At 59.9% G+C, this 13,726-nt stretch overlaps 8 protein-coding genes across 8 annotated transcripts; 5 read left to right on the top strand and 3 right to left on the bottom strand.

Annotated features, from left to right (window-relative positions):
- Positions 1–42: 42 nt before the first annotated feature.
- On the top strand, positions 43–1,520 carry SPRG_06164 (hypothetical protein; the record flags this gene model as incomplete). Its single annotated transcript, XM_012344884.1, has 3 exons — positions 43–1,045; positions 1,092–1,224; positions 1,270–1,520. The coding sequence occupies 3 exons, from the start codon at positions 43–45 to the stop codon at positions 1,487–1,489; spliced, it is 1,356 nt and encodes a 451-aa protein (XP_012200274.1). The 3' UTR covers positions 1,490–1,520.
- Positions 1,521–1,522: 2 nt separating this feature from the next.
- On the bottom strand, positions 1,523–3,061 carry SPRG_06163 (hypothetical protein; the record flags this gene model as incomplete). Its single annotated transcript, XM_012344883.1, has 9 exons — positions 2,795–3,061; positions 2,684–2,746; positions 2,541–2,632; positions 2,289–2,496; positions 2,215–2,240; positions 2,080–2,164; positions 1,799–2,026; positions 1,629–1,745; positions 1,523–1,579 (listed from the first exon to the last, which is right to left on the bottom strand). The coding sequence occupies exons 1-9, from the start codon at positions 3,011–3,013 to the stop codon at positions 1,523–1,525; spliced, it is 1,095 nt and encodes a 364-aa protein (XP_012200273.1). The 5' UTR covers positions 3,014–3,061.
- A 730-nt stretch (positions 3,062–3,791) lies between these two features.
- On the top strand, positions 3,792–5,700 carry SPRG_06162 (hypothetical protein). The gene has a single exon (XM_012344882.1). It carries the CDS (start codon positions 3,812–3,814, stop codon positions 5,654–5,656), a length of 1,845 nt encoding a protein of 614 aa, XP_012200272.1. The 5' UTR covers positions 3,792–3,811; the 3' UTR covers positions 5,657–5,700.
- A 316-nt stretch (positions 5,701–6,016) lies between these two features.
- On the bottom strand, positions 6,017–8,587 carry SPRG_06161 (hypothetical protein; the record flags this gene model as incomplete). The annotated part of the gene is made up of 15 exons (XM_012344881.1): positions 6,017–6,109; positions 6,508–6,828; positions 6,877–6,975; positions 7,033–7,135; positions 7,182–7,332; positions 7,377–7,421; positions 7,469–7,625; positions 7,678–7,759; positions 7,809–7,849; positions 7,892–7,942; positions 7,983–8,036; positions 8,081–8,152; positions 8,195–8,270; positions 8,315–8,529; positions 8,576–8,587. The coding sequence occupies 15 exons, from the start codon at positions 8,585–8,587 to the stop codon at positions 6,017–6,019; spliced, it is 1,572 nt and encodes a 523-aa protein (XP_012200271.1).
- Positions 8,588–9,225: 638 nt separating this feature from the next.
- SPRG_06160 (argininosuccinate lyase) lies at positions 9,226–10,817 on the top strand. The gene is made up of 3 exons (XM_012344880.1): positions 9,226–9,941; positions 9,993–10,100; positions 10,154–10,817. The coding sequence occupies exons 1-3, from the start codon at positions 9,252–9,254 to the stop codon at positions 10,745–10,747; spliced, it is 1,392 nt and encodes a 463-aa protein (XP_012200270.1). The 5' UTR covers positions 9,226–9,251; the 3' UTR covers positions 10,748–10,817.
- Positions 10,818–11,015: 198 nt separating this feature from the next.
- Positions 11,016–11,955, top strand: SPRG_20123 (hypothetical protein). Its single transcript, XM_012344953.1, has 2 exons — positions 11,016–11,069; positions 11,122–11,955. Exons 1-2 carry the CDS (start codon positions 11,038–11,040, stop codon positions 11,771–11,773), a joined length of 684 nt encoding a protein of 227 aa, XP_012200343.1. The 5' UTR covers positions 11,016–11,037; the 3' UTR covers positions 11,774–11,955.
- Positions 11,949–12,708, top strand: SPRG_20122 (hypothetical protein). Its single transcript, XM_012344952.1, has 2 exons — positions 11,949–12,488; positions 12,547–12,708. Exons 1-2 carry the CDS (start codon positions 12,001–12,003, stop codon positions 12,626–12,628), a joined length of 570 nt encoding a protein of 189 aa, XP_012200342.1. The 5' UTR covers positions 11,949–12,000; the 3' UTR covers positions 12,629–12,708.
- Positions 12,656–13,567, bottom strand: SPRG_06157 (hypothetical protein). The gene is made up of 2 exons (XM_012344879.1): positions 13,480–13,567; positions 12,656–13,434 (listed from the first exon to the last, which is right to left on the bottom strand). Exons 1-2 carry the CDS (start codon positions 13,484–13,486, stop codon positions 12,674–12,676), a joined length of 768 nt encoding a protein of 255 aa, XP_012200269.1. The 5' UTR covers positions 13,487–13,567; the 3' UTR covers positions 12,656–12,673.
- Positions 13,568–13,726: the final 159 nt, after the last annotated feature.

Below are 13,726 nucleotides of genomic sequence, written 5' to 3'. Positions count from 1 at the left end.
ATGTACATTAAAATTGTTTAAAATATTTTCACCGGCCACGAGATGGAGTCGGCGCCGGTCCAGAGCTACAGCGGCGCCGGTCAGTCGTCGCCCGCGGCTGGCCATCCGTCGCGCTCCGCACCGCCGCCCGTGCATGTCCCGCCCATGGCCGATGCGCCGACGAGGGTACGCACGACGCCGACCGACCGCAGCAACAAGGCGTCGGCCGCGCTGTCGCTGGACTCGAACGACGACTTTAACACGTCCGAGCTCTTGAACCTGCTGTACGCGTTCCACAACGCCAACACGGCCGACGAAGTTGTGCTCGTGCTGCAAGCGCTCTTTGGCTGGTTCCAGGCGCAGACGTTCCATCCAACGCTGACGCCGCCGGAAGCCACAGGTCCGTTTCTGCCGATCCAAATGCTGCGGGAGGCCAAGAACGAGTTTGTACAATGTGCACAGATAAAGCAAAGTCGGCAGCCGTACGTATGGACCAACGTCGTTGCAAAGCAGTATGCGATCATCCTTCAGCACCTCCTCGTGGCCATCCAAGCTCAAGCGCAGATCCGCGCCCCGTCCGCGACACCGCCGCCGCACGCACTCCAGAGCCAGCTCAACAATAGCATTCACGAAGCGCACGCGCAGTACTCGAAGCAGCAGCAAAGCCGACAAGCAACGCCACAGCACGTCATGCACTCGTCGGCGTCGTCCTTGGCGACGCCACCCGTGCACGCGCCCAGCATTAGCGTGCAAGCCGCGACGCCGACCAACACGACGCCTCGAAAGCTCGACTTTGGCCCGAATTCATCGACGTCCTCGTCGTCGCTCGTGGTCAAGGTGCCCAAGAAAAAAGCGCTCGAGTCCAAGCCCAAGGTGGTGCAAGCAACCGCGCCGCGCCCGTCTGGTCCCATCAGTGAAAGCCCTTTCTTTGTCGACATGACGATGCGGCATGCAACGCCCGGCGCCGACGACGACCACCTGTACATTCCGGTGCGCAGCATCAACAAGGTCATGAAGGCCGCGCTGCCAAAGGAGTCCAAAATCAAGATCGCCGAGGATGCCAAAGGTATAGTATATATATATATCTGTGGCATCACGTCCCGACCACGTAGAGCTCATGCAAGAGTGCGTGACCGAGTTTCTTCTCTACTTGACGAGCGAGACGCGGGACCAAGCGATCGTCAACAAGCGCGGCAAAACGACGCTGACAGGGTCGGACGCACTGCGAGCACTGTACAACCTCGGGTGTGTGCGTCTTCTCAAAGCTTGAAGAACCTCAAGACGGCGTAGGTTCACGCCGTATGGCGACATCCTCGGCCTCTACAACGACAAGATCAAGGTCATCCAGGAAGAAGCCGCCAAAGTCAAGGTCGAGAAGCGCGCGGCCAAAAGCCAATCCACAACGACCAATGGTGTGCTGGGAAGTGCGCCCGCCGCCGACCTCGTCAAGACCGAGCACCTTATCGTTCCCTCCAGTAGCACCAGTAGTACGAGCACGCCGCAACTGTAGACGCGGTGAATACAGGACACACACTCTTGATTCTCACGACTCGGGGATATTCGGACGCACAACGTCGAGTCGCGTCGTCCACGGCGCTTCCTACCGCGCCACATCCATGTAGCATGCGGTGCATCGCAGTGTCTCGCACCTCGACGAGCGGGGCCAGCGCTGCTGGAAGAAAACGCAGGTGCTGCGACGCGTACGCTCGCCGTGCCTCGAGCTCGCGCTCTTCGGCCGCGCGCAGCCGCGCTTGCATCTCCCGCGCCTACGCATTGGGTGATGCCATCGAGATAAGATGTATGGCTCCGAGGCGTCTACCGCGTGCAGATGCTGCTGGGCAAAGGCCTTTCGCCGTCCGAGTTCGATGGCCAGCGAATCAAACGACGCTTGGAACTGCGCGTAGAAACCGTGGAGCGTCAAGAGCTCTTCGTACAGCGCGCGGGTCGCGCTGTAGAGGCTCTCGTACTCGACGTTGGCGTCGTGCATGTCGGCAAAACTCTCGACGATCTTGCGGTCGCATTGCTCCATGTCGACAAAGTGGTCGAGCTACAGAGACGCAGATGAGGAGGCGCGCCGTGGGAGAATACAGTTAGGCGAACGGCTGTGTCGTAGAGCAGACTCAGCCGGTCGACGGCGTCTTGGCTGGCCTGGACCAGCGCGAGGGACGATGACGACACTTGGGCGCTAGAGACAGACATAAACATGAGCTCCCACGCGAGACCGAGGTCGAGTACGCCGTGCTGCCATCGAGCAGCGTGCGCTACGATGGGCGTCAACGATAGTGAGCACAGATCCAAAGGTGTTTTACGTGCTGCGGAATGTTCTCGGCGGTGCGGGCAACGAGGTCGCCGACGTGGCTGGAGACCGTCGCCCACACGTCGCCGCCTGGTATCGCAATCGCTTCAAACGACGACGACGCGTCACCAAGGATCTCAAAATCGATCGTGTGGTAGAATTGGAGCATGGATCGGATGGTATCGAGGGCCATCGCATGCTTGGCCACAAGCGCATGCAGCCTATGACACATCTCAGATGCTCCATTCATGTGAGGCTGGCCAACATGGTGCCATGGGCGGCAGCGTCCTTCTGCAGCTGCAGCACCGTGTCGCCATCGACAAAGTCGAAGAGCGTCTTGCCCTCTTCGCCGCCGACCTGGCAAATGCAGAATCATCGAGAAGAACGCAGCGAGGCGCAACGAAATACCATGTTGGGGTCCACGGACTGGCCTTGAAGCGCGTCAAAGATCGAGTTGATGTTGAGAATGACCTAGCATGTCTAAATGATGAAGGGCGAAGCGTGCCATCGTGTCCGCACCGGCTCGTGCGTGGCCAAGAACTCGGTCGTCGCCGCCCGCTGCGCCTCGACGGCGGCCTCGCTCGCCTCGACAGACGACGCGACAGCCTGAATGCGCATCGTCATCGTCGTGCAGATCTCGTGCAGAAGTCCTTGGAGACCAAGCGCTTGCTCATGGAGCTCGGCGAGCGCCAAGCCATCGCGCTTGATACCGACGTCGCACTGCGAGACGGACATCATTTCCAATCCAGATCTTGCCGCAACCACGGTTCACTAAACCGAACCGACTGGTTTAACCGCGGATTTATTTGTCTGGCCGGTTACACCACCCCCGCATCGCCAGATGCGTCCCCTTGCGACCGCTCGTCTATCATGGCACGCGAGATGCAAGCAAGTCTTTCGTCGAAGCTTTGACCTTCATCACAATCATGACGAGGATGTGCTTGAACCTCGGGCTTCAACCTTGACGTTGTTTACCAGCCACACAATTCACCGCTACCACAAATTCGTCAGACAGGCGCCGTGATGATCATCAGTGATGTCGCTTTGATATGGTATCTTCCTTACATGGTCGGCGCATGCCGTTAGCATGGCGATCCATCGCCGTCTTCATGGGCGTTGGTGCGCCATTGCTGACGCCATTCGCCACTGACGTTCCACCGAACTCCTCGAGTCGTTGGGCGGAACTGGGACATCCCGTGGATATATCCCCGAGTAGGGGTCGGGGTGCAGCATGCATTCCCTTGATCCAGTATAGTGCCGCGTGCGCTGGTACCAGCTTCTTTTGAAGAAAATGCATGACTCGTGGCGCTTGTCTTTTCCAAGGCAATTGGTGCGGGGTTTGTCCCGCTGGCTGGGCAAATCCTGTTGGCGGCACGTGATTCGCTATGGCTGCGCCAATCATCGGGCGCGAATCGCCCACCGTGCACACCGCCCACTGCAAGCAGCGCCGATTCGACAGAATTATCAGCCAATCAAACACGCGAATCATTTTGCCCGTGGTCAGCGACGCCTCATTTTGCATTTGCCACCAAGACCATGGTCGCCTCCTTCGCTCTCGTGCAGCAGTACTTGCCGGTGATCCTCGCCAACCTCCCGTACGAGTGGCGGGGCACGACCTTCGCCAACTCGGCGCTGCTCGGCCGCGAGGCCTTTGCCGCCAACATTGAGGCGCTCATCACCGCCAAGCACGCGGCCCAGGACGCGACCATTACCGAGGCCGAGCTCACGGCGACCGGCAACGCAGAAGACTACCTTCGCGTCTCGTCCAACATCTCGACGCTGCTCGAGTTTGTCCTCGGCGCCCAGGTGGGCCTGCCGACCGCGCAAGTCTTTACCTTTGGCTCGACGACGATGCCGATCATCTCGGTGCTCCTCGCCGCGACGCTTCCTGTCGTCCTCTACGTCGACGAGAGCGCCAAGACGCCATTCACGCAAGAGCAGATCGACGCCCTCAAGCTGCTCAACACCAACTTGACGGTGCGCGCCGGTCGCCCGGTTGCCGACGCGTCGGTCGTCGTGCTCTCGCTCCAGGCGACGCCGACCGCGGTCGCGCACGCCGACGGTATTGTAACGCCCAACTCGGTCTTGTACATCCACAACACGGCCAAGATTGCGCCGGCCGACGTCCTCGTCGTGCGCAAGCGCCTCGCGACGCCGCTGACGACGCCCGTGTGCGAAGCCTACCTCCAGGCCATCGCGAACGTCAAGGTGACGGCCGACCAAGACCGGTCGTCGCCTCAAGAGCTGAGCGCGTTCTATGCGCACTTGCAGACCATGTCGGGCACGGACGCCAAGGCGGACGCGTCGCCGGTCGTCTTCACGGCCGGCCTTCCGTCCGTGTGCACGCTCTGGCTTGCGCTTTTGCAGTCGGGCGGCGCTGACGTGCTCATGGCCAGCACTGCGTACGGCGGCTCGTCGCAGCTCACCGACATCTTCACGTCGCGTGCGCCGACGCTCTTCTCCAAGTCGACGTTCGACATCACGGGCAAGAACGAGATCTCGTCGTCGATCAAGGCGGCGCTGGATGCGCTCTCGCCGACCAACAAGACGACTGTGCTCTTTGTCGAGATCCCGACCAACCCGGACATGAAGGTCCCGGACATGGCAACCCTCGCGACGCATCTGACGTCGTACCAAACGCGCACGGGCAAGGACGTGCTTTTGCTTGTCGACACGACGTTTGCGCCGGCGTGCGAAGTCATGCGCAAGATGTCGGCGGTCGCGCCGGGCCTCACGACGATGGTCTTTATCAGCATGAGCAAGAGCGTCAGCCGCGGCTTCACGACCGCGGGCACGATCATCGCCAACAGTGCGTCGGCCAAGTCGGTCGCGCTGCTGGAGAAGGTGCGCTGGACGGGCGCGCTCCTCGACACGACGGCCAAGCCGGACCAGCTCTTCCGCCTCACGAGCAACCACGTCGGCGTCGAAGCGCGCAACCTCCAGGCGTACCAAGTCACGAACGCGGTTGGGAATGCGCTCGTGCAGGCCGTCAAGACGCACGCCAAGGGCTACGTGATGGACCTTGCGTTCGTGACGCCCGCCCAAGCCGCGGCGGGCTTCACGACGTCGACCTTCTCGTTCAACTTGCCGCCGCTCCCGACGGCGACGGCCGACGAGAACATTGCGCTCGCCCAGCGCTTTGTGGACTTGCTCACGGCGCACAAGAAGCATTTCAAGCCGTGCGTGTCGTTCGGCCAGGACAACGGCCTTGTCTACTGCACCGTGCCCGCAACGTCGACGCAGGGTGCGATCAAGGCCGAGGACAAGGCCAAGCAGCTCGTCGGCGGCGTCGAGCTCTGCCGCCTCAGCTTCCCGCCCAACGCCGACGTCCCGGTCGTCATTGCCGTGATTGAGGACGCGATCAAGACTATTTACGCGTAAACAACAGCTAACCAGACAATACTATTTCCATGTTTCTTGTCCAACTCTATGGTCGACTGGAGGATGCTTTGAGAGCGGCCTTGGCACGCAGCAATCGATTGAGCTCCGAGAGCATCTCAGTCGGGTCTACAGATGCTGGTGAACTCTCTGCAGGCGACGTCCACATGCACACAACCTTGCTCGAGCAGTGACGGCCGTGTGGGGATGTCGGCGGCGCTATGCACACGTCGGGCTGCCCGGTTACGTTGCGGTGTGGCGTCGCTCATCGATGATCTACGCAGGAAAAAGTCCATCGGCACATCAACGCCAAGGGGTAGGGTACTTGGGCTTGCCACTCAGGAGATGTCGGAGCTCACTGATCTAGGTGGTGGCCTTAGTCGTTAGCAGCACGAGCGCAGGGTACCGAGAGCACGCCAGTCTCGTGCGTCGGCTTGGCGTCGCCAGTGGCTGGTTCTACAATTCAAAATCGGTTGGTGGAATGCTGCAAGGCGTCTACTGCTGGTTTTTGCAACAGTTGAAGGGTGTGGAGTAGGAGACGATTCGGCGCGCTCCGCAAGCACGTCGTCGATGCGGTCTTGGGATGGCCGAGCCAAAGACACGCCGTCGTCCGTGCCAAGTGCCAGGTACTCGAGGACCTCCATGCGCTATGAGCATGTCCGATGGGGTGAAGCTGGCACGAGAATCGAGCTGCCAACCTCCCGTAGTGCGCGGTTCTCGAGGTTGAGTGCACGTACTTCAGCCGTCTGTGCGCTGACGTCGCCTTGGGCTTTTTCTAGCGCAAGTCGCAGCGCTCGTTCGCTCTAATGCAGCTGTCTGTCAGGTATCAATGCATTTTGTATCGATGTATCAACTTGAAACATGGTTTTGATGAGCGAAACGTTGTCAATGACGTGCAGCTGCAGCTTGGTGGTTTCAACCGCCCCGTTCGTCTTCATCGACGACGCTGATGCCGCGTCCTTTTCTTGATTGTTGCTCTGTGTTGGTCGTGGCACGGGTTTTTCGGGCTTGTGGAGTGCTGGCGCTGGCTCGAGCCGCGGATCGCCGTCATTGTTGTCGCTCTTCTTGCGCATTGCCGCTTTGGGTGTTCCTTCTCTGTCGCAGTGGTCAAGACTGCTCCCGGATCCGTGCACGCGTTCGTCCTTGCCCCCCAGCTGCACAATCACGTCGTGGGCCTAGGCAGCGATCTTATTCGACCAAACGCATACAAACGACAAGCGCACGTGGGCCAGCTGGGCTTTGAGCTGAGCGACTTCGTCACGGAGTTGCTGAATCAAGACGGTCTTGGGGTCTTCGTTTTTGGTCGGCTTGTTGGCAATCGACTAGGGATCGCGCGGTTGCATTTGTTTGTTTCTGGGGATCCAAGTTGCATCGTCTACCTGAGCGCGGGCCGCGTACACGAGTGTGCTCAGGTTCTCGTCCACGTAGACATCGCTGGGCGAGAGGCAAGCGATCATGAGCGTGATGCTGTTGCCACCCAAGCTACTCCCAACGTGATGCAATGGAGACGCGCGGGAGACCCATAAACCTGTGCTTGAGGAGCGCGGTGAGCTTCGAGTCGCGGTACGGTACGTGCTTGGTGTCGCCGCCGTCTTTGGCCTCGTCGCTGAGCGTCTGAATGACTTGGCGCAGGACGAAGAGCGACTTGTTGATGCCGATCGACTCCTGCAGCGTGACACCTACCGAGACGACGACTGACATTTCTTGTCCTAGGAAAGCCCACCTGTCGCGCCCGTCTTGACCACGCGCTCGGAGCCGGCCAAGTCCACTAGGATCCTGTGGATAGAAGCAGAATACGACAAGGAGGCGAGGTACCGAGCGAGAGCTTGGCCTTGAGCACATCCTCGGGGTTGGTCGTGTCGACGCTCTCAACGTACAAGGTGTAGATGCAGTGGGACCGTGACGACGCTGCGTTCAGGTTGTGCGACGCCATGATCTTGTGCTTGACGCCGTCCTGAAACTTGGCAAGCATCTACGAGAACCTCGCTGTACGATAGATTGCTCGCCAACGGTGGGCGGCCGACCTCATCGGCGCTCGTACACGTGACCGTGATGAGATTTTCAACGTAAAATTCGTGGTTGGCTGCCCAGCGCAGCCGAAGCGATCTAGGGCGACGCATCACCTGAGTTTAAAAGTACCCACGGCGTCATTCACTTTGTGCTGGCGCCAAGGCTTGGGTTGAGCAGATCCAGAATCTAGTAAGAGTATGATCGTGCGCACCAGATGGGGACACCTACCTGTTCGTTGTAGATCTGCACAAACGAGCACCGAAGCGTAAACTCGCGCGTCTAAAGCACCATCGTGTCCAGACCTTTTCAGGTGGCGTACTTTGTCTGCGCTCGCCACCGCACTGTAGAGGCCCAAGATCACGCGAGGGACGATCTAGCCATCGCCGTTTGTGATGCGACGATGGTAGCTCGTCGTACGCCAAGGCGGTCGGACGACACGTCGAGTGTGGGCTTGGCGTGCACGCGCTGGGCGGGCCTCGACGCTGCTTTCTACACGAAACTATGAGCTCGTACATCGCCGCTTGACCCCACCTCGTACTCGTAGCCCTCCATGCTAAAGGTTTTGCCCGACCCGGTCTGGCCGTAGGCAAAGATGGTGGCGTGAAACCTAGGACGTCGCTGTCGGCAGGCGACACGGTGGAAATGGAGTACCCGTCCAGGACGCTGGCAATCATGCGAGCGACGCCCGTGCGTTCGTACAGCTCGCCCTGTGTCGTCGTCGGCTCAAAGACTTGGTCGAATTGAAATTCTTTGGCCGATTCTTTTCCGAGCCGAACGCGCTTGGCCAGCGGATCCAAGACGAGGCTCGTGCACGCGTGCGCCTTCTCAATCGATAGCGGCGGCCGCACGCGCACGACGACGCGGATCTACGCGCGAGTCAACACCGCCTGTCGCTTCCGCGGTGTCGCGCACCTTGCTGCTCATCGATTCAAAACGGCTGCCGCGCGGTTTTCCACCAGCGACGATGGTCAATTTGTCCGACAGACAAAAGTGTGTGCGGTGCTGCTAGTACGTAATAGTAGCTGCTTTGCGCCCAGCAATCATGCAACATGCCAAGGCGGCCTAGGGACGTTCAATTGCGACATAGATGCGATCGCGCTCCGGCCAGCGACCAGCAGCAAGAGTCAATAACAATCAGTTTTCTTGGCCATTGCCAGCGACCAGCTACGGCCTTTTTAATATGCCATAGACAGGTATGTAGGTGGATACAATGGTATGTATCCTTGGTGGATAGTACGATCGTCCTATCGAGCTGACGGCCGTTCTGGCGGCTCCAGGTGCTAGTGTGAGTTGCACTGTGATCCAAGCCCGAGCGTACCGGCATATTCACTGTGTCGACTGACGTTGTGGCCATGGCACATCCATGTACTCGTGCGATGATCCTACGTACTATGTGAAGCCACGATAAGAAGCTTGCGGTCCCTCGGACGTTCTTGTGGTCACCAACTTCAAGTGGCGCCGACGGCATTCATCTGATTGGCTAAAATTGGGTGCGCTGCGATCCATTTAACCGGATGTGATATCCGGTTGACGCGTTGGATCGCGGCTTGCAATGGCAGAAAAGATTTCGACTCAAACCCGCAAGACGATGGCAGCAAGTGGCAAGAAACTCTGGGGCGGCCGGTTCAGCGGCGCGCTTGACCCGGTCATGAACAAGTTCAATGAGAGCCTCAGCGTTGACCAGCGCATGTGGGCGGCAGACATCCAGGGCAGCAAGGCGTACGCCAAGGCGCTCGCCGCCGCTGGCGTCATCACTGCCGACGAGAACGCGCAGATCCAGCATGGCCTCGACCTCGTCCACGCCGAGTGGGCCGACAACAAGTTTGTCGTCTGTGCTGGTGACGAAGACATCCACACCGCCAACGAGCGCCGGCTCACGGAGCTCATTGGCAGTGCCGGTGGGAAGCTCCATACCGGCCGGAGCCGCAACGACCAAGTCGCTACCGACGTGCGGCTGTACGTCAAGGAAGCCGTCAAGGGTCTGAGCCACCAAATGGGCGAGCTTCTCGCGGTCGCGACGCACTTGGCCGAGACGCACATGGCCCTCCTCATGCCGGGCTTTACTCACCTCCAGCCGGCGCAGCCGATTCGGTTTTCGCACTGGGTCATGTCCCACGTGGCGGCGCTCCAGCGCGACGTCGAGCGTCTGAACGACTTGTCGAAGCGCGTCGACGTCTTGCCACTCGGTAGCGGTGCGCTCGCCGGGCACTCGTTTGGCATCGACCGCGCGCTGCTCGCGACGGAGCTCGGGTTTGCGCGCATCTCCCCCAACAGTCTTGTGCGTTCTCATCCGCTAGCGTGGTGCATGCGACTCATGCTGCGATGCTAGGACGCGGTGTGCGACCGCGACTTTATTGTCGAGTTTATGTTTTGGGCATCCATGACCATGATTCACTTTTCGCAGCTCTCGGAAGACCTCATCATTTACAACACACTGGTACCAATATGCATCTCCACGCTGCGTGATATCGACGACTCATACGACTGTAGAAATTTGTGACCATGGCCGACGCATACAGCACGGGCAGCAGTCTCATGCCGCAGAAGAAGAACCCGGACGCGCTCGAGCTCCTCCGCGGCAAGTCGGGCGCCGTCATTGGCCGCCTCAACGGCTTTATGATCACGCTCAAGGGCCTCCCCCGCAGCTACAACAAAGACCTCCAGGAAGACAAGTCGGCGCTCTTTTACTGCATTGACAGCATGGTCGACTGCATCCAGATCGCGGCCGGCGTCCTCGCGACGCTCACGCCCAACGGCGAGAAGATGCGCGCGTTCTTGGTCACGGAGATGCTGGCGACGGACCTCGCCGAGTACCTCGTGCGCCGCGGCGTGCCCTTTCGCGAGACGCACCACGTCGCGGGCGCCGCGGTCCGTCTCGCCGAGGACGCCAACAAGCCCTTGTCGGCCCTGACGCTCGCCGAGCTGCAGTCGCTCCACAGCAGCTTTGCACCGGATGTCATGGACGTCTGGAACTTTGACTCGAGCGTCGAGCGCAAGAACGTACCGGGTGGCACAAGCGCCGCGGCCGTGAAGGGCCATGTGGAGAGCGTCAAGGCGTGGCTTGCGAAGGAGTACCATCTCTAAGTCGCCACTAGATCTATATGTGCTGCTGGCGTTATCGCATTAATGCAAGTGGCTCCTTTCTTCAATGCGATGCACAGACTCGGTGGGACAGCTACTGTAGGCAGCTAGAGAACGCACCGGTATGCATGTGCAGTTGGTAGACGCAGAAGCATCGTCAAGAGCCGTGGTTGATCCGATGCGGCGTTGGCACCACCTCCAGCTGATAGAAGTTGCTGTGTGATGTGTGTTCCCGCTGAAGCCGCCAGCGATCGTCCGGATACCTTGACTAAACCGAACGCAGCCAGTTGAGAATGGCCGGCCGGAAGCTGCGCATCCTCTGCCTGTACGTAGTACTATTACCTGCGTGCATGGGCGCCAACGTCTGCTACGCATAGACATGGCTGGCGCACGAGCAACAAGGTGCTGCAGGTGCAGATGGTCGGGCTCCAGCAAGCGCTTGGCGGCAAGGACGGCGTCGAGTTTGTGAGCCTGAACGCGCCGCACCGCGCGTCCGGGCCTGCGCACGCTGAAGTCGAGCTCTTCTTTGGCAAGAACGGACCATACTACGAGTGGTGGGACCATATCGAGACGCCCGCAACCGAGACGACGCCCAAGCGCAGCGACTACGTCGGCCTCTCGCGGTCGCTGGACTTTCTACTTGGTCAAGTCGACGCGCTCGGTCCCTTTGACGCGGTCCTCGGCTTCTCGCAGGGCACGGCCATGACCACGATCTTGACGGCGCACTACCTCAGCCGCGGCACGCCCATGCCGTACAAGGCCGTCTTGCTCTTCTGCGGCCTCTTGCCGCGCGACGGCATGCCCGCGTCGCTACGCTCTGGCAGCTCGTACCACTTGGACATCCCGTCGATCCACGTGCTGGGCGAGACAGACGCGATCTTCTCGTGGTCCAAGAAGCTCGTGGGCGCCTACGAGAGCTCGCGTCGGACGATGTTCATCCACCCGGATGGCCACAAGTTCCCGACGCTGCCCGCGGCCAAGCCCATGTACAAAGAGATCGCTGCCACGCTGCGCGAGATCTGCGGCTAAGTCGTGCGAAGTGTGATCTACTACTACCGGTACTGTCGTCCATGGGACTTGGGGGTATTACATTGTAGTGCCTCGTATGGCGGTAGCTGCCGGTCCAGTTGCGGCGGGTGCTTGGCCAGAAGAAGGCTGATTTTTTAAGGAATAAAAATGCAAATAAATTGAGTTTGAGTTTGAGGGCGGAACCACTGGAAGTTGAAAACACACGTAGTGGACGTCCAAGCACCAGCATGTTCAAGCGCTTCTCGGTCGACGAGCACGTCTCCAACATCTCCAAGGTCAAGACCTCGGTCCAGCGCAAGATCTGCCAGCGCATCGCGGAGCAGTACCCGCTCCTCGACGACAATGATGGCGCGCTCATGGAGCAGCTCCTCCCCAAGAAGGCGCCGCTGCTCGTCGCCAAGTGCTCGGGCACGGAGCACCTGCAGATTGTCGTCGCCGAAGATGGCACGCCTCTCTTCTTCAACATGCGCGATGGCCCGTTCCTGCCGACGCTCAAGCTCCTCCACAAGATCCCGAACCTCATGAAGCAGGTCCGCGCCGACAAGGGTGCGATCCCGTATGTGTTGTCGGGTGCCAACATCATGGCCCCGGGCCTCACGTCCAAGGGCGGGTCGATGCTCGAAGACATTGCGAAGGGCGAGCCCGTCGCCATCATGGCCGAAGGCAAGGAGCTCGCGATGGGCGTCGGTATCATGCAAATGTCGACCGCCGACGTGTACGTACCCTGCTCCTCTTCTGCATTCGTCGTTGTCTCATGCAGAAATCGTGCCTAGCCGGAGCGTCAACAAGGGCATTGCGATCGAGCTTGGCCACTTCCTCGGCGACGACCTCTGGACGCTCACGAAGGTCGAGTAACTTCACGGTCGCAAGAAGAGATCGACGATGCATACACACTGCCATCTATATTTCTTTGAAGAACGATGTTTCGCGCTGTAAAGAGAGCCCGTCGAGGAGGTTCAAGTTGGGGAGCGACTCGGACCGCGGCCGGCCCGTGAGCGCCTCGTCACTGCTACTCGCGGTGGCCTTGCGGTTCCAGTCAAAATTCTGCGTGTCGACGTTGACGACGTTTTGCAGCTCGATGCCGCCGCCCATGAGCGAGTGCTCGACCGTGAGCGCAGGCCCCGACGGTGGGGGTGGTCCGAGGTCCATGCTAGGCGCGGCCGACGTCGGGAACGGAAGCGACGCGGGTGGCACCATGTCTGTCGAGCTGGTCTGCGACCCGAGGCTCATGGTCGAGAGGCCCATCATGGGCATCATCGGCATCATGGGCATCATCGGCATGCCGAGGAACCCACCAGACATGGACGGGTCCATCATGGGTGGGAAGAAGGGCATGGCTGGCGGCGGCGCGAACATGGCCCCGCCAAACATGTTGTTCAAGCCAGCGGGCATCGCTGGTGTTGCTGCCATTGTGGTCGCGCTGTTGGTGGGCATTGTGGTCGCGCTGTTGGAGGGCGTCGAGACGGCCGACTTGCCGGTCCTTCGGATCTTGATCTTGAGTGAACCCGTCTCGGCGCGGGCTGTGAGCGTGCCATTGGCGCTGCCATTGCCGCCGCCGTCCATGGCGGACATGTCGAGATTCCCATCGTCCGAGAAGGTGAGCTCATCCGAGGTCGACTTGCGCTTGCGCGGGTACTCTGGCATCGAGAAGCCAACGCCGCCTACGTTAGCATGTCATGGAAGAACTTCGGTGGCGCGGTCCATACCAGACATGCAGAAGCGCGGGAAGGAAGCGGGTCGAGGCGCGTCCTCGGCGAGGTAGACGGTCCGAAGTGCGACCAATTCTTCTTATTTATTGCCAACTCTTAGAATAAGTACTATTTTGGAGAGGATCTCGCTTGCGATTGGGTGCTTTTTATTGGCGGGACCTGCCACTTTGTATACAAATTGAGTTGCAACGAATTAAATGATGTCAGTCGCCAGTGGGCTAGTTCCACGCAACCACATGGTGGC

The sequence above is a fragment of the Saprolegnia parasitica genome (assembly GCF_000151545.1).
Source record: "Saprolegnia parasitica CBS 223.65 unplaced genomic scaffold supercont2.20, whole genome shotgun sequence".
NCBI classification, from domain to species: Eukaryota; Oomycota; class Saprolegniomycetes; order Saprolegniales; family Saprolegniaceae; genus Saprolegnia; species Saprolegnia parasitica.
The sequence above is the reverse complement of the archived record's forward strand: the minus strand, read 5'-3'. Positions and strand labels throughout refer to the sequence as shown.

What these genes read in the sequence shown, in the direction of transcription:
- SPRG_06162 (XM_012344882.1), top strand. Translation starts at nt 3,812, where the DNA reads ATGGTCGCCTCCTTCGCTCTCGTGCAGCAGTACTTGCCGGTGATCCTC.
- SPRG_06160 (XM_012344880.1), top strand. Translation starts at nt 9,252, where the DNA reads ATGGCAGCAAGTGGCAAGAAACTCTGGGGCGGCCGGTTCAGCGGCGCG. An exon ending in GCATCTCCCCCAACAGTCTT is followed by an intron (nt 9,942 to 9,992) that starts GTGCGTTCTCAT and finishes CTGCGATGCTAG; the next exon opens with GACGCGGTGTGCGACCGCGA. An exon ending in TCATCATTTACAACACACTG is followed by an intron (nt 10,101 to 10,153) that starts GTACCAATATGC and finishes ATACGACTGTAG; the next exon opens with AAATTTGTGACCATGGCCGA.
- SPRG_20123 (XM_012344953.1), top strand. Translation starts at nt 11,038, where the DNA reads ATGGCCGGCCGGAAGCTGCGCATCCTCTGCCT. An exon ending in AAGCTGCGCATCCTCTGCCT is followed by an intron (nt 11,070 to 11,121) that starts GTACGTAGTACT and finishes TGCTACGCATAG; the next exon opens with ACATGGCTGGCGCACGAGCA.
- SPRG_20122 (XM_012344952.1), top strand. Translation starts at nt 12,001, where the DNA reads ATGTTCAAGCGCTTCTCGGTCGACGAGCACGTCTCCAACATCTCCAAG. An exon ending in CAAATGTCGACCGCCGACGT is followed by an intron (nt 12,489 to 12,546) that starts GTACGTACCCTG and finishes AATCGTGCCTAG; the next exon opens with CCGGAGCGTCAACAAGGGCA.